General features: G+C 41.4%; 1 protein-coding gene and 1 long non-coding RNA gene across 2 annotated transcripts; one reads left to right on the top strand and one right to left on the bottom strand.

The window, feature by feature from the left end:
• Positions 1-67: 67 nt before the first annotated feature.
• On the top strand, positions 68-11872 carry ddr2b (discoidin domain receptor tyrosine kinase 2b). The gene is made up of 17 exons (XM_042111524.1): positions 68-297; positions 1436-1542; positions 3111-3213; positions 3594-3825; positions 4136-4283; positions 4863-4965; positions 5637-5820; positions 5954-6194; positions 6332-6397; positions 6687-6823; positions 8084-8288; positions 8589-8818; positions 9539-9660; positions 9741-9938; positions 10044-10278; positions 10491-10640; positions 11516-11872. Coding segments are annotated over exons 1-17 (2586 nt in total). The 5' UTR covers positions 68-295; the 3' UTR covers positions 11639-11872.
• LOC121677493 lies at positions 2032-2817 on the bottom strand. The gene is made up of 3 exons (XR_006021011.1): positions 2703-2817; positions 2378-2421; positions 2032-2135 (listed from the first exon to the last, which is right to left on the bottom strand). It is a non-coding gene; the product is annotated as an uncharacterized LOC121677493 (long non-coding RNA).
• Positions 11873-18836: the final 6964 nt, after the last annotated feature.

Genomic DNA, 18836 nt, shown 5'->3' with positions numbered 1-18836 from the left:
GTGGCTGGAGTGTGCTCCTTTTTTCTCAGTAACTCTGTGGCCGTCTAAACGTATGCTATAAACAGCCACTCTGGGACATAATTGAAACCTTCTGTGTTTCAGGTGGAATTCTGGGGCTGTTGGCATCTCTCCCGCCTTGCTCGGACTGTAAACTTCCTTCAGTCTACTTCTCCACTAGCCGGAGAGCTTCTGACTGTGCCCTGCTCTCGCACTGAAGAAGTCCAGATGAGACGCACAACAGTGGAATATCATCAGTACAGTCTGGACCAATGTCTTGAGGATTTCAACATTTGAAATGTAAGTTTGGACCCTTAACTACTGTGTGTTTTCAATGTGTGTATTATACTAGAATCACAGACTGATTTTCAGTGTTATGCTATCTGTGGCTTAGACGTAATACTTCATGGACATTTACATTGTACATTCAGAATCATTTAGTGTCCTACTATCTCTAAAAAATCTAAAAATGTTTTAGCTGAAATGCCTTTTTTTATCAAACAAAGTAATATAATCAGACATACAATTTCAGAATGAAATGAAACTCAATACTTATGTTTTCACTGCAAAGTATCAATGTAATGTTTTAATCGAATCAGTTATCAATATCTCTAAAATTAATTTAATAAAATCTAGTACTGAGGCTGGGAAAATATTGACTGTTTTCAGGCACATTAATATGACATGACACGTGGGAAAACAAAGTATGCTCTCAAGTGTTCACAGGTAGAGCACACAGCTAATATGGTAAAACATTGCACAGGGGTGAGAAATCTGCCCCTCACCTCAGGGATGACTGTATATGCTGTACAACACCCCTCACCCCTCCCTCCCATGCTTATCAAGGGAGACATACTTACATACCAGCATTTATAGGTTTTCCCTAAGATAAATAAACACCATGTACACAGTGGATTTTATTTTTATGCCATTACCTGCCTCTACAAGAGGACTACTGTGTTCCTCTCAGTCCCAGTAAACCAGGCAACTCTAACAGGACTCTGTTTAAATATAGTCAAGAGAATTACACTCTTAGTTTTATTGCTAACATTGTTTTTTGCCAAAATTACTTTTCAAGGCAATAGCTTGACTTTGAGGTACCCATAGTTAGCTTTTAAAAATCGCCCAGCTGTGAAAACAGTTTGAGTTTGAAATGTTTATGGAAAGCCTTTCATGTTCAGATGGATTAAGACATCTGTTGTATTAATATTACTGTTCTGACACAGCTATTAATCTAGAATGGAGGTTGGTGTGTTTGTATGTGTGTTTGTTTAACATGCTATGAAGGGTGTATGAAACTCATCTATTTCATGTCATAATTATTTATGTGCGTATACTGGTTAAATGAGTTGACTATGTGCTTTTTCTCAAAAGAGGAAATGTTAAACTTTTAAACACTTTTAAAACTGTTAAAAGTATTTTCTGTCTGATGTTTTAGGGATAATCACTATCCAGATGTTGAAATGAAGTTGCCTCGGGAATGGCAATTACTCCTCCTAGTCCTCCCACTGTTGCTTGATGTGGCACATCCTCAGGTAAATCCAGGTAAGTATCTGACATCCTTTACATGCAGCCAATACTCTTAATATGCTACTGGCCCTTTGTGGAGACATACCAGGTTGGTTATGGTCATATTCATAAGGAAACAGGTCTGAGGAATGGAATTCCTGACATGGTTTTCCCTGAAACTGCTCATTCGTCTCAGTGGTGATGATGCAGTGGCGTGTTGCTCCAGTGGCCAGACAGCTAACAGGAGGGTCATTTACACACCCGAGGGCCCGAGGCGAGTGGACTGGACACCCCACCGGGGGTCTGGTGTCTGTTGTGCCTGCCAACGCCAACAGGAGCTGTGTGGGTGCGCAGAAAAGGTCCCATTCATTGCCTGCTGCCGGACTTTTCCACCAGCGGCCTCTCTGCCGCCCAGCGCACAGTGGCGTCCATTCATGGCCGGGCTGTCCGGCTCCGCGGCCGCTACCCTGCTGAGTCGCTCCGCAGCCCCCGCAGAGCGGCTCAGACCACCTCTCTGATTGGACGTCGGCCTAAAGCCCATGCAGGGCTGCCAGCGGCTTTGAGAAATGCACTGAGCATGTCAATCAAGCCTCAAATACACAGGGATGCAGTGGGGGGTGGTAGGTGTTCTGGGAAAAGAGGATATAAGAAAGTGATGCAGAGGTGAAATCGATAGGCTTCTCAAGAGAACGGAAAAAAACATATCCAAAGAGCTAAAGATAATAACATCTTAAATGATAAGGTTCATTTGTCCTATTTCACACAGCACAAAGGGTTCTGTTGCCAATTTGAGAAATGCTGTCATTCACACAAAGTTCTGGTGAAACAATCTCCACTTTCAAATGTGAGTCACAGGCCCACTCTTCCTCACCTTCCTCCTCACACTCTCGTCCTCCCTTGAGGACAGCCGGGCTCCTGTGAAAGAATGAAAAATAAGGAAATGGCATACAAAGCCTCTTGCTTCTGCTTCTGCTTGCATTGGCACTAACATAAAGGTACCTCTGTTCCTGTGAAGGAGCTGAGGCCTCACTGGCGGGCTGCTGAGGGCTACTGAGGCTGTTTTGGTTGAGGGGTGTGGGGCTGGGCAGGAGAGAGGCCACTGCGTGTCCAATTCCCATGTTTCCTGATTAGCTATGGACTTCTCACAAAACCGCAACACCTACAATAACACTTTGTGCCGAGCTGTGTAGACTTACTCTTTGTTGTGAGGCCTGGTTCAGTGGTTCTGTATGTACCGGTGGTAATGCTGCTTTAAAAAAAAAAGCCTACTTTAGAGAAAAGGAAGTTTGAGGTAATAAGATGTTATTGATGGTCGTTTCTTGGAATGGGAACAAACGTATCTTAAAACTGCAGTGTTTGCTTAGTTCTGAAGCAGTTACTGAACACAGCCACTTCATAAAGTCATTTTGTTATTTATTTTCAAAACAAGTAGTCAAAACTTTCCAGTTTTTAGGTTCCTCATTTAAAATGGCTTCCTCCTATGCTTTGCCTGCCTGTGATCTCAGTGTCTAAAAGTGCTGGATGATCTCAGCATAAGTGTGTGGGATGGACCTTCTGTTAGCCGCGTTAGTCTGGTCTGACTGTGGGGTTGCTGCTGTTTGCAGGCGTGTGTCGCTACCCTCTGGGGATGGCAGGAGGGCAGATCCAGGACGAGGACATCTCTGCCTCCAGCCAGTGGTCAGAGTCCACTGCAGCCAGATATGGCAGGTGGGCATGCATGGGCAAGAGCACGTACACATCTAAAGAAACACAAGCACTCACAGACACATACACACACATACAGACGGACACACACGCACACATATACATGGACATGCACTCATTCTGAGATCTCTCTCTCACTTTCTCTCTCTCACTCACACACACACACACACACACACACACACACACAAACACACATATATATAAACTTATTTGAACTAAAGAAACATAAACATAGTACCTAGATGGACATAAAGTCATGCTATACACCCCCTGAATATTCAGCATGCAGCTAACATCTAATGTTTCACACACACACACACACTAACGTGTATAGCCTACATCTCCTTACATGGGAACACATGACATATTTGATGTCCCCATAGGCTGGACTTTGATGATGGTGACGGTGCGTGGTGTCCAGATGTGATGGGCGAGCAGGAGCCTCTGAAGGAATTCTTGCAGATAGACCTGCGCACGCTACACTTTGTCACGCTGGTGGGCACCCAGGGGCGCCATGCCGACGGTGTGGGCAATGAGTTTGCCCAACGCTACCGCATCAAATTTAGCCGAGATGGCACCCGCTGGGTGGCATGGAGGGATCGGAAAGGGAGGCAGGTACACATCGTGTTGGATCTACTGCTGTGAACAACCCAGACCTCCTTTCAAACAGTAGAGTGATCTGGTTTCCATTTCTGTTTATATGAATCAGACTGTATGGTCACTAGGACTAACATGATTATACAGAAAGCCTCATATAGCTTCATAGAGAGCAGACATATTCCTCTAACTGTTCACTGTTGGTATAATGTGGTTCAAGGCTGGCGATGCTATAATCCATTTGTGGTTATGTGGCTTGTTCTTACAGTATTATTTGTTGTCAGTGTAGAGATTACAATTGACTGCATACCTTTTGTCCTTGATACAGATCATTGAAGGGAACAGAAATGCATATGATGTGGTGCTGAAGGACTTGGAGCCTCCCATCATCGCTCGCTTTGTCCGTTTCATGCCCGTCACGGACCACTCTATGATTGTGTGCATGAGGGTGGAGCTGTATGGCTGCGAATGGTTAGGTGGGAACCCTGTTTCTCAAATAAATAAAACATTTACAGCCTTGTGGAAATTATTTGGAAAAAGTGGTAAAAACATAGCCCTGTCTGATAATTGTTTAAACTGCATCTGACTGCTTGTTCAAACTGCATCTGACTGCTTAAACTACATTAAATTACTTTAAAACCAAGGACCAGTTGGAGATCACAAAGGCCAAATCTCACTACATTAGTGAAAATGAACATTTTGTGGATGTAAAATGTAGTGTTTTCTTCTGGTATATGCTACATCTTTCTACCAGTAGTTTTTCTGTTATACTACTTCTTGTAGAATGGATAAATCACACCGAAAACATAACCTCCTTTGAGGAGGTAATACATTGATAAGGGGCATTTTGGAATATGAAATGGGGAAGGAAGTGAAATACAGAGAAATTATGTTTTCTTTTAATTTATTTGAACACAGGTATAATTATCTATTTTTGTCAACAGCCATAAAAAAACATTTAAAATGTCAAGATTATCAGATAATTAATGCTTACATTACACATTACACTCCGTGGAGGAATCTGACAAATTCTTTATCATCTGCTTTTGCAAAAGATGGCCTTGTGTCCTACAGTGGTCCAAATGGACAGCAGATGACGCTGAAAGGCCAGCGAGTCGACCTGAATGACTCAGTGTATGATGGTGCGATGGGCAACAGGTGAGCTGCCCTTAAAGTTTAGTAGGAAATGCAAACACAAACACACACACACACACACACACACACACACACATATACACACACAGTGTACACACAAACACATCTCAGTGAGTAAACCTCCCTCTGTCACCTGAGGTGCATACTGTGAAAATAGATGGAATGAAATCTGTTTAGCCTATGGCCGTCTATGGAAAACATTAATATATATTTCAATATAAATCATTTGAAAGAGCCATTTCTAATTTTTAAACTGAAAGAAACTTACAATGGACACTTTTCATTAGCTTTTTAGTTATTCTTGGTTATTTGAAATGTTTCTGAAATTGCCCTTTTCTCTTGGAATTTCCAGGAATCTGGATCATTGTTGTAAAATTCTATTGGGGTATAGAGGGTTAAGACATTTAAGGTATCTTTTGCAGTTTGTCTTTGAAGGAGTGATATACTGATATACAACGATTTTGACAAAAATGGCAATGGTAAAGGGACCTAAATTAAGTAAAGCTAGACCATTGAAAATGATCAGGATCAAATTAATCAGTGAAATTAATCAGACTTCATGAATCAATTGTGTGACAGTAGACCGACACTAGGATTTAGACAATGAATGCAGAGGTGACAGTAAGGTATTCTGGTGACTGTCAGTAGGGTAATGTTCCTTCTCTTTGTTCTAGTCTGACGGAGGGCCTTGGTCAGCTGACCGATGGAGCCTGGGGTCTGGATGACTTTACTCTGAGCCAAGTTTATGGTGTGTGGCCAGGATATGATTATGTGGGCTGGACCAATGCCAGTTTCCCCAGTGGATATGTGGAGATGACCTTTGAGTTTGACCGTGTGAGAAACTTCTCCTCAATGAAGGTTGGTTCACTAGATCAGAACCAAAAAGGATATTGGATCATTAATAATAATCATGTACCCTCTGTTGTTATGAAAGAACACTTTTGAAGGGTTCTCTACAGATTACTGTAAGGCTTGCTCTCTAATCCCACAGGTCCACTGCAACAACATGTATACCTGGGGTGTGAGGATATTCCGGCAAGCAACATGTTACTTCCGTTCTGAGACAGAATGGGAGCCCAATCCCGTGTCATTCCGACCCAGGGTGGACAAGATCAGCCCTAGTGCTCGCTTTGTCACTGTTGCCCTGGGCAACCACATGGCCAGTGCCATTAGGTGTCGCTTTGCTTTTAGCGATGCCTGGATGATGTTCAGTGAAATCGCTTTTCAGTCAGGTAATCTTTTCCCTGAATGAGGATACCTCTTCCAACCTTCCTCTCCTTATGTGCTTTTATTTACCATTTTTAGAATACTTAATTTCACATCAACAGTATACAATAATAAATGTTTGGCCTCCCATGCACTCTTATAGATACAGCAGTATATAACACCTCTTTGGTCCCTCGTAAGCGAGGCCACACAACGGGCCTTCACCCAGGTAAGTGATATCCATATCATCCAAATGAACTGAAGAGTCCTGTTTCTCTACAAGGTGGCCAGCAGTTTGGCTTAGAGACCAGTTACTGCTATATTTGAAAACACAATGGTGCCCCCTACTGTATCTTTTTTGAAAATGTAAACATTTAATTCTCTTGGCTGTTTTTGTCACAAAATTGGCACGTTAACCAAATGCTTTTAACCAGAATAACTAATAGTAAAAGTCAATGTCTTCAATGTGAGACAACTGGCATTGGTCAGATATTGTTGTATATCCTTCTATCTCCCAGGAGATGATCCGACACATAAGGTGGATGACAGCAACACTAGGATTCTGATTGGCTGCTTGGTTGCCATCATTGTTATTCTGCTGGCCATCATAATCATTATCCTGTGGCGTCAGGTTTGGCAGAAGATGCTCGAGAAGGTATGACTACAGCTGTTGCTTTGGTCCTAGTCATTACAGAAGTGCCTCAAGGCCACTGATGGTTTCTAACTAAACTCACTGTCAAACAAAATCAGTGCTGAAGAGCAAAATATTGTAGGCTGGTTCAGACATGACTTTTCAGTTATGAATATACAAGCTGTTCAAAATCAAAATCAAAGTTAACTCTATTATCCCGAAAAAGGGGAAATTCAGGTGGTCAAGGCACAGAAACACACACAATATATAGAAAACATACAGATACACAATATGCTATATAATATATCCCCCCCCCCCCCCCCCCACACACACACACACCCTACAAAAAAATCCCAAATATAAATAAGTCTAATAATTCACACACACACACACACATTTAAAAGGCACACTATGCAGGTTTTTTTTAGCTTAATATGCAAGTTTTTAAGCTTAATTTACCTTCATTTAACAGCTTCAGAGTCATTGGGATGGTTATGACTTTTTTCGGGTTGAATGGTGGCCATCTCGCTTCCCCCTAGCGCCTGTGAGCGGAAAAAACACCCTTGCAACTGTGGGCCGGCGGGCCGACGGCCTCGGTGTCAGGAAGTATAACGAGTGTAACGAATTGCTTTACTGCATTCAAATACACGCCAGGCACCGGCTAGAAAAGTAGCGATGGAGTTTCTCAGACATTCGTCATGAAAGAGCCAGCGAAAAAGAAACAAAAACCGAGAAAACAGTAAGGAAATTGCCAATACTGCATAGTTTACCTTTAAGAGCCTAATTGCTGGACAAATGATTAGCTAATTTTAACTTTCTTTGGACCATTGCCCCGCTGACTTACTTGAAATTTATTGTGTAGTGGATGAGTAGGGTCTCTGAGGATGCGCTCAGCTTGGCCCAGTATTAGATCTTTACACAACTGAGCAGCCAACGTCTGATCACACCCAATGACTCTACTAGCCATTTTAATCATGTGTTGCAGCTTGTCCTGATCTTGCTTGCGCATGTTACCAAAAACACAAATCAAACCTAAAGACAAGATGCTCTGAAGAACGGCTTTAGAAAACAGCTCCAAGATATAATGGTCAACCTTAAAATGATTTAATTTTCCTCAGGAAAAACAAATGAATGTACTTAGCTCTTCCAAATGAATACACAAATGCACGCTGTATTGTAAATGGCTAAAACATTACAATGGAAGGTGCTATACTGACAGATAAGTGATTCCCACTCTAAAGCAGACAAGACCTTTTTATGCCCCAGTGTATCCACTCTCTACAGGCGTCTCGCCGCATGCTCGACGATGAGCTGACGGCGCGCCTGTCATCCCAGAGAGAGGCTTTCTCCTATCACCGTTCCTCTCTGTCCAGTGAGGTGGAGTCCACCTCTACATATGAAAGGATCTTCCCCCTTGGATCTGATTATCAAGAGCCATCTCACCTGATAAGAAAGTTACCAGAGTTTGGCCAGTCTACAGAGGATGCTGGTGAGGGCTAGATTTGGGAAATTAGAGAATAATGTAGTTACATTGTGCTATGCTTGTCACAGCGAATGTGTATGTATTATTTATTATTTCTAAGTGCATGCATTCCTTCATGAAGAGAAGTGCTATTGCTGTCCCTATGGAAAAACCCACAAGGCTCTGAATTGAAAATGGATCCTCAGAGTGTATTCTAAACGAGACATCTTCATCAGAGATTTATTCATAGAACCTTGAAAACCTTGTGTGTATGTGCATATGTGTATGTGTATTTATATAATACATATTATCTACACTTATCTACAGAAAAAGATACATCATCATCAAGCTCACCCCAAACAAGTTCCACTGATGACGCACCACACTATGCTGAAGCTAACATAGTGAGCGAGGGAAACATTGCTGCTGGAAGCACCAGCTACTCCATAGCTGCTGTGTGCCTGACCATTCCCCCGGGGAGAGAAGGGGCCCTGGAGGAGTTCCCCAGGAATCAGCTCACCTTCAAGGAGAAGCTGGGGGAAGGCCAGTTTGGGGAGGTAAGAGGCAGTCTACAGCTGCATGCTTATCCGAGTGAACCATTTCAGCTTTCCTGTGTTCCATTGTCAACTATCAGGACTCTCAATCTATAAACCTGGATTTGCAAATGAGAACAAGTTTAATAAGAAGGGAATGACCATTTTAAGTGCAAGTTATCTTAGGAGTTGAGTTGTCCACACTTGATTTCATGATTTCAATTGAATGCACTTGCATAAGATGTCCATGTGGGGGAGCAAGAGAGACTCTTTTGCAAGTTGAAAGGTTGGGAAACATTGTTTTAGTCCCGCATGCAGTAGATTTCCAAGTTGTTGATTCAGCTGTTGTTGGGTTCACAAAGTTCACAAAATACCATGGCCAGTTCTGGAAAGCAGTAACTGTCTTTAATGCTTCATGTTGACTTATCTACCACCTTTGACCCAAAGTTTGTTCATGGTGAGTGAGAAAGGATCTCAACTCACTGAGAGGTTGTTACTGTGCACACTGTATAGCTGTAAGACAAGGTAAATGTAAGAGATTAATAAAAACGGGCATTATTGCCAAAATTACACTGCCGTTTCATTGCTCTTGAAACTCCTGTCACATTTGGAGAAGCAAACAGGCATAAGTTAGCTTAGAAATCTAGACGCACCCTAGCGGCAGATGTGGGTCTGGCTCGTCAGACTAGGAATAAGTATATTTAAAATAAAATAAACATGAATTCAAATTCAAATCTCTCCTAGGTTCATCTTTGTGAAGCAGAGGGCATGCAGGAATTCCTGAAAGAAGACTTTGGAGGCAAAGGAGACAAACTGATCTTAGTGGCAGTGAAGACCCTTAGAGAGGATGCAGACAAAAATGCCAGGTTAGTAGTAAAATAAATGTTGAGTAGAAATATTCTTTTGAAATATTCAGATGAATCCAACTTATATTGCCCCCGCTCAGGAATGACTTCTTAAAGGAGATCAGGATCATGTCTCGGCTGAGGGACCCTAACATCATCCGCCTTTTGGCCGTGTGTGTGGAGAGCGACCCCCTCTGCATGATCACAGAGTACATGGAGAACGGAGACCTCAATCAGTTCCTTTCTCGCCATGAGCTCAAGGATGAGTCCTCTGCCCCAAGTGAGGTACCCACTATCAGGTACAACATCACCTCTGCCAGACTACTTGTCTTTAGACTTTAGTAACATGCATTATTTGAGATCTGCTGTCCATTCATGTATAAACCTAAATATTCCCATTGCAGCTACCATACTCTGTGTGGTATGGCCACGCAGATTGCTTCTGGCATGAGGTATCTGTCTTCACTCAACTTTGTGCACCGGGACTTGGCCACACGTAATTGCCTTGTGGGTGAGAACAACAACCTCAAAATCGCTGACTTTGGCATGAGCAGAAACCTCTACAGAGGGGACTACTATCGCGTGCAGGGGCGAGCAGTGCTCCCTATTCGCTGGATGTCCTGGGAGAGCATTCTTCTGGTGAGCTCTTAAACCATTTCAACATCACACTTGAAAGTGCAACAGAAACAGTAGCAAAGTTCATTCTTCGCCTGCTTACTGAACCTAACTGAACTTGGTGTTGTCAGCCTGGCTTCAGTGAAAGTCTTATCAACGATCCTAGAGTCCTTGTGAAAGGCTCTGGGTATGTGGTGAATGCTGTCACCTGAGATTGTACTACTATACTCTCCCAGGGTAAATTCACCATGGCAAGTGATGTGTGGGCCTTTGGGGTGACATTGTGGGAGACTCTGACCCTCTGTAAAGAGCAGCCCTATTCCAACCTGTCAGATGAGCAGGTCATCGAGAACACCGGAGAGTTCTTCAGGGACCAAAATAAGCAAGTAAGGCATTGACACACATTAAACAAACTTCTTTTCTTTCAAGCTATTGAAATTAATATTCATATTAATATTATTCTATTATATTGACTGTCTGCTTTGCATAGTGCAGTCTAAATGGTTCTGTTGTGCTGACAAAACAGTTGCAGTGTGACAGGAATTCTTCCTTGTTGATAACTTTTGTAGCTAAACTGTATCTTAACGGTCTAGCTTACATCTGATAGGCTGAATGAGATTTTGCTTGACTCTTGACGCCAAAATTCCAGTTTGATCATTTGTATAGGCCAAAAGTCAATAGCTGACCTGACACACCAGACAATGTATGCTCTCAAATCCAGCTTCTGACTAACAGATCATATTTGATTAATACTGTAATATGGAGCACAGCAACATATCTAGGAATTACATATTTTTGTTTGTTTGGTTGTATTAAGAGTTTTAGAGATGACTATATGTAACTGAATAGGCATAAAAGGTTATCATATGCAGCTGTATGTTGTTTCAAGGTGGAAAAAAACACAGATTAGTAGAGTAGATAGATAGATAGATAGATAGATAGATAGATAGATAGATAGATAGATAGATACTTTATTGATCCCCAGGGGAAATTCAAGGTCTCGGCAGCATACAGACAACACAAACACATTCTTTAACAGCAGAAAGAGTAATTAAAGTATATAATATAAAAACACAACTAAGCAATAAGGACAGTAGAAGATAAAGAATATGCTAAATATACTAAAATACAAATTATACTAACTAACACTTAATATAATTTGTATTTTAGTATATTTAGCATATTCTTTATCTTCTACTGTCCTGTATTGCTTAGAGTAGAATATAATGAATGGACTTGTACCTCTCCTGTACCTTTCCAGGTGTATTTGGCCAAGCCGGCCTGCTGCCCTGACCCAGTTTACCAGCTTATGCTCAGTTGCTGGCGAAGGAATGCTAAAGAGAGGCCCAATTTCACAGAGATCCACAGCACTCTACTGGCATGAGAGCACAATCAGATTCTCAACTATACATCAAAACTTTCTTCTGCCATGCTAATAGGGAGAGGAAAATGCATGCACAGGTTATGTCACATGTCTGGCTCTTAACTTTAAGTCTGTAGTAGATGTACATTGTTGTTTATATGAAGATGCCCTATGTGCAGAACATTATTTTGATGATAATAAAACATTATATTTAAACAGATAAAACATGTAAATATGCAAATGTATCAATTTAAATAAAAACATATTAGATTTTGTGGTTCAAGCAGTGTTTGTCCTTTTGTCTTCTATTTTTGGGGGCCAAGCAGCGAAGCTGCGAAGGCACCCATTGTGTTTCTACGTTTTCCTATTATTATTAAGTATAAGTATACTTTTTTGATCCCGTGAGGGAAATTTGGTCTCTGCATTTAACCCAATCTGTGAATTAGTGAAACACAAACATCACTCAGTGAACACACAGTGAGGTGAAGCACACACTAATCCCTGCTTCAACGGCGGCGTGAGGGGTTAGGTGCCTTGCTCAAGGGCACTTCAGCCGTGGTCCACTGGTCGGGGCTCGAACCGGCAACCCTCCGGTTACAAGTCCAGAGTGCTAACCAGTGGGCCACGGCTGCCCATTATTATTCCGTCATGGAAGTCTATGACAGCCCATAGAACCGTCTGGTAAAAAGTTGTAAAATTTGGCACATAAATTAGGCACAGTCCCCTGATTAATTTCACCAAGTTTCAAGTCGGCACCTCGAGCACTCTAGCGCCACCAACAGGCCAAAGTTGGACGTACGTTCATGCAAGTAACTTTTGCCCCGTTGGCCCGATTGTCAAATATGAGGTTTCGTTGGAATCCTTGGACCAAGCCGAGTTCAACACACCCTATGACGTCATTTTCCGCCATGATAGATTTTCCGCTATATTGGATTTAATCAAAACACCTAAAAGTTTTCACAGGTCACAAAGTTTGTCCGATTGACACCAAACTTGACACACATAATCTTCGGTCCAAGCCTCAAAAAAGTTATCCCTTTTTGTCTTCAAACCTAAAACCGTTTGCCCGTAACAGCCAATCGAATTTGGCCGCGAAGCCACCAAACAGGAAGTGAAGGGATATCTCAGCAATGCTTTCACGTATCAAAACCAAACTTGTTACATGGGCTCAGGACCCAATTAGGAGGAGGCTCAAGAAATCTGGTAAATTTTGACCACTGTGTGGCTCTATAATCACAGGAAGTAGGCTCATATCTCAGCAATGCTTTCACATATGGAAACCAAACTTGGTATATGGACTTGGGAACCAATCCTGAGGACACACAATACATTTGGTGTTCGACCACTAGGGGGGCGCTAGAGATACAGGAAATTAGCTCATATCTCAGTAACGCCTTTACGTATCAAAACCAAACTTGGTATATGGACTAGGGACCCGATCCTGAGGACACACAATACATTTGGTGTACTTTGACCACTAGGGGCGCTATAATTAGGAAGACTTTCTCGTATTGACACCAAACTTGGTACGTTGATTCGTGAAAACACATCCTAAGGACCCACAATACATTTGGTGATGTTTGACCACTAGGGGCGGTATGATTAGCACTTTCACCTATCGCAACCAAACTTAGTATGTGGACTTGGGACTACATCCTGAGGATGCACAATTAATTTGGTGTGCTTTGACCACTAGGGGCGCTATATTTATTAACACTTTCACCGATTGAAACTAAACTTGGTATGTGGAGCCGTGACCCCATATTAAGACTGAACAATTATTTTGGTGACCTTTGACCACTATGGGTGCTATAATTATCAACACTTTCACAGATGTAAACCAAACTTGGTGTGGAGTCATGACCCCATATTAAGACCGCACAATTATGTTGGTGACCTTTCACCACTAGGGGGGCTATAATTATCAACACTTTCACCGGTTTAAACTAAACTTGGTATGTGGTCTTAGGAGTACATCTTGAGGACACACAATACATTCGATGAATTTTGAATCCAGTCCAGTCCAATCCAATCCAATCAAGTCCAATCCAATCTAACACAACACAGTCAAGTCCAGTCCAGTCCAATCCAATCCCAACTCCTGCTCAACTGCTTACCTGCTTGGCCCCCTCATTGCTGCTTGCAGCTATATTTATTCAATTACTTTTGGGATAATGGCTTATGTATGTCTTACCCAATGGGACTAAGAGTAGAAGTAATTTTTACCAGGGTGGAATCCCTACACCCATCTGTTGAGTTGGAGAAGTTCAGTCAAAGACATATAACACAGAGCACTAATAAAAAAAGAAGCTTTTGAAAAGAATAAACTATTGTGTGTAACACAGAGAGATTAAAGTTTCAAGTTTAGGCTATCCTCTGCACAAGATAGGCTACACTAGGCTATATAGTACAGCGGCTAAGCACCGGAATCATTCAGTTTTTGCAGAAAGCATGAAACTTGGCACAGTTATACTACTACCCCTAGTGATCAAAAATTGAAATGGACCCCAACGCATAGTGCCCCCTAGTGGCCGCCATCTTGAATTCAAATATGGCTACCATTCTTAATAGAATTGTTGATACAACTTCAAAATTAAACAAGGTAAAAAAGTCTTTTAAGTTCTAACACTCAATTTTTAGGGTCAAAGAAGCTATTGACTAGCCTAGAAATCTAGACACGCCCCTAGCGGCAGCAAATTACATTTGCTGCCAGGGCTAGTCTAGCAACTCTCCGTTGGCTTGTGAGCTCCAGAAATCGAAACTGAATCAGGGCATTGAAATCGTATATAGAGTCGTTTGGTGGGCTTAACATAATGATTGATGGCAGAGTTGCAACGGTTTGGCTTGAATTCCCTGCTACTTGAAAACAAATATCCTATTGCGTCCTATTGCGTGCAGAGGGAATTTGAAAGACAACTGATTATCCCGCCCCTCGGACTGAGCACTGCGAACGGTGAGTGCCCAGACCCTACATTTTAATGTGGGTCTGGCCCGCCAGGCTAGCTATTGACATGATTTCCAGACAAACTTGATGTTGGCCATTTTGAAATCCAATATGGCGGATACCAAATGTGAAAATATAGACCATCTCTATTGTTATTCATGATAGAAATATAATTCAAAAACAATTTCAAAGTTTGAACAGTCATTTCATCACATGTTAACCATGACATTCTCCTTTCTACACTATCTGAACTGGGATGTCTAGCCCTTGACTGGTTTAAATCCTATCTTAAAGGGCACATGACCTCATCACAGGTGTGCCTCAGGGATCAGTATTAGGGCCCCTACTTTTCTCTATTTACACACTTCCTTGGGTGAGACCATTCGCTCCCATGAATTTGATCATCACTGCTATGCGGAAGATACTCAACTTTACCTGTCTTGAGCTTTTGGACTGGGCGCTGAATGCACTAGCCAGTTTCCTAAAAGTGCTGGTTCACTGACTAGCATGAGCCCTAATGGGTCTTCCTTAAAATCCAACATGTCTGCCATTTTAATTATGCATAATTTTCTCATTATGTATTTCATAATGCTGAAAGATGGCTATAGATACGTCATGTTATGTGTTAAAAGCAGCATAGCATTATAAATGTAGAAAAAAGGGCATATTTTGGTGGCCATATTTGAAGTCAAGATAGGGGCCACTAGGGGGCGCTATGTGTTGGGGTCCATTTAAATTTTTGATCACTAGGGGTAGTACTATACCTGTACCAAGTTTCGTGCTTTCTGCAAAAACTGAACGATTCAGGTAAAAATCTGGCCTTAGCCGCGGTACTAATATAGACAAAAGTAGAGACACCTGGTCATGACATCCCATCCCGTTTGTGAGGTCAGGCACTGATCATGGACGAGAAGGCCGACTTGAAATCTCTGTTCGTTCATCCTAAGGCAGTGGTTTTCAAAGTGGGGGCCGCGAAGGGGTGCCAGGGGGGCCTCAGCAAGTTGGAAGGAAAAATAAAAGCAACAAATAAATACATTTGAAAAAATATACCTATTACTATGAGGGTTGTTTATACAATGCCATTATAATAATTTCACATATCTGAACATTATATTTTCCATCAATAGTAGAGTGATAGCTCTCATATAGCAGAAAGCCCCAAAATGCAATTTTTACACACTGTGCTCCATCGCGAAGTGCTTGTGGCTAAAATAATTATTAGGATTAGCTTTATGTATTTTTACATTTGCTGTATTATTAGTAGGGGGGCCTATGTGTCTAATTCCTGTGGGATTCGCATGTTAATTTTTGGAGAGTATTATATCTTTGTTCTAGGGGTTCTTAAGAGTAAAAAAAAACATGTCTCCATTTTTTTTGAAGGTCTTGAAGGACCCAAATCAAAGGTCAAATTCAGAAAAGGTCAAATTTGGTGTTTTGTCTATAAACCTCACATTGCTGGTATTATAGCATAGGGTTTGGTGCCAAAAAGCAAAGATATTCTACAAGGTAGTGTGCAAAAGTGGGCCACATAAACAATACAACATTACAAAACATTTTTAGGCTGATGATTGATCTCTTTAACAAGAAATTGTGCCTAAAATTCTTGAAATTGTCCGCTTAAAAAATATAAATTCAATATCAATACTATCAATTCATGCCTATTGGTGTGCTTGAGTGTAGGCCTAGCCTGCTCTGTCAGTTCTTGTCTACACCCATTCAGAGCACAAAGTGCAGAGATCTCTGTTAAATCAAATTTAATAGACTTTTACATAGTATCAGCGTAAGTCTGTAAGGCCTTCCGTAGCCTATGTAAGTGTGAAGAAAAGAAAGAATAAAGGATCAGATAGACAAACAGACAGGTGTGTGTGTGTGTGTGTGTGTGTAAGAAAGAGAAAGAGAGATACCAGCATGGACGGATTATGAACTTTCAGGCCCCTGGGCCCAGATGTATTAAGGGCCCACTACTAATTGTTGTGGGGGACATTTTTTTACATTTATTTGATGTGATTTCCTGTATTCTGGTGCATTGTGGGGATGGCCAATACTTTAGTTCAATCAGATTCATAGCCTATGTGTTGATATGATGTGTTGATATTGAGGCAATGATTCCATGCAATGGCTTGGGCCCCCTGACTCCTTGGGCCCGATAGGCCCGTGCAGTAATCCATCCCTGACTACCAGTGACAGTTGGCTGATGATAGCTGGCAGTGATAGAATTTAGAATATCGAATAACCTGAAGCACATAGTGCTCTGTTCTTCATAGTTGGTGATATTAGTGACCTTCTAGACTCCTACATTTGAGCAAGCACATTTTCATAGTTCATGGTGGCACAGTCTAGTTAGGTTATATTCTGAGGTGTGTCTTTCTGTTAGTCAGGTGATGGCACACATATTCTAAAAGAAACAGATTTTGGGCTATGTACAGTATCCAGTGGCAGATATGTGTGGACTGGTGAATGACCCATCAATAGAGACATATGCCAAATGTCTTGTTTTTGTCCATGAGAGAGTATGGAGATGGGGATCACAGATCAGCCAACGATTACATTGTTACAGTGCAGTTATTTTACAACAGAACAAAGCAGTTTGGCACAGGAACTGCTACAAATCCACCTGTAACAGTGATCATCTGCAGCATGCTAATATTCGCTACTAGAAATCATGTGAAGCAGGCAGGACTCAGTGTCTTCAGAAAAGATGTGGTAGACCATCTTCTGAACCTGCAGCAACACCTGCAACTGCATCAAGTCCATCTAGAGGGACCTTGTACACTTGTTCAGCAGCAGCTGCTGCCAGCATAGATAAGTGCTTATTCTGTCAGAAGCAGACAAAAGAGTGTCTTCATGAGGTGTCCTCTCAATCCAGGCAACCAACTAAGAACTATAAGTAATATTTTGAAGTCAATGACTTTTAACAGGTAGCCAGTGTAAAGATGCTAGGATGGGGGAAATATGTTCACACACATGTTGTGTGTGTGAGCAGCTGCACATGAATAAGCTGTAAGCTCTTTAGACAGGTATTATTACAGCCAGCATAATAGCATTGCAATGGTCTATTCTTGAGATGACAAAACATTAATTTCTCAGCATCTGGTAAGGATAATGACTTCCTTATCTTTGAAATAGATATGGTCAATTATAACTCCCAGGTTTTTAACACTTGTGGATGAGGTCAGTGGAAGATCACTATATGTAGCCTGTTATGTGGATAGGATATCCCTCATCTTTTTGGAACCTAAAACCATGACTTCTGTTTTATCTGAGTTCAAAAGCAGGAAATTATTCGTCATCCATGTCTTTATATCTCTTATACACGTGTCAAGTTTGGCTAACGGGGTTAATTCATCAGGTTTTATGGAGAGGTATAGTTATGTATCATCTGCTAAACAACAGGGGCCCCAGTACTGAGCCTTGAGGCACTTTTACCATAATCTGGATAGATGGTTTATTATGGACCTGTACAAATTGTTGACGGTTAGGAAGGTATGATCTAAAGCAAGCGAGTGCTGAGTCTTTGATGCCTATCAAATTTTCAAGCCTAAGTAGTATGTCATGGTCTATGGTGTCAAAGGCAGCGCTGAGGTCCAGGAGGACCGGTATCGATACAAGGCTAGGTTTTTTTGAGGGAGGGCTTAATAACAGATGTCTTAAACAACTGCGGTAGCTACATGCCCTGATAGAATTATTTATAATCTAGAACAAAACATTATCCAGGAAGGGGAGACCAGTCTTAAGAAGGTGAGTACAAATAGGGTTTAGTAGACTAGTTGTAGATTTTGATAAGGAAATTGTGGAGGTGATATCTAATATGTTGTGTATATGTAAATGAATTAAATGTTGTTTGTGGTCTCATCTGTGATTATGTGATTTTGCTATCTTTCAGCAATGGAGTATGTGTATTTGGTGAAACTGATTAGTTATTGATCTTCTTATCTCTAATTGTTTGACATACAATCATAATACTGACATACAAACATACTGTTGAAAATAAGATAATTACTGTTTTGTGAACCTTATTCAACATAGCCAGTGATTAAGGTGAAATTTATGTTTAATTATAGTGAAATATACAATTTCACAAAAAATAGGGTTAAAACAGCTAAAATGACCTCTAAAGACAGTCCAACCACTCTCCAAAAATTAACATTTCAATCCCACAGAAACCACATAGGCCCCCTGACTATATTGTTGATGGGTTTAATAACACATCAAGGGGGTCCTTGGCCAGAACCTTGTGGTATTTGGGGGGCCTTGTCATGGAAAAGTTTGGGAACC

This window comes from Alosa sapidissima, chromosome 1 (genome assembly GCF_018492685.1).
Source record: "Alosa sapidissima isolate fAloSap1 chromosome 1, fAloSap1.pri, whole genome shotgun sequence".
Classification (NCBI taxonomy): Eukaryota; Metazoa; Chordata; class Actinopteri; order Clupeiformes; family Clupeidae; genus Alosa; species Alosa sapidissima.
This window is presented reverse-complemented; position numbering and strand designations above follow the sequence as displayed.

Bases quoted from the DNA above. Each gene is read 5' to 3' on its own strand.
- ddr2b (XM_042111524.1), top strand. The intron at 1,543-3,110 runs GTAAGTATCTGA...TGCTGTTTGCAG, and splicing joins ACATCCTCAGGTAAATCCAG to GCGTGTGTCGCTACCCTCTG. The intron at 9,939-10,043 runs GTACAACATCAC...TTCCCATTGCAG, and splicing joins AGTGAGGTACCCACTATCAG to CTACCATACTCTGTGTGGTA.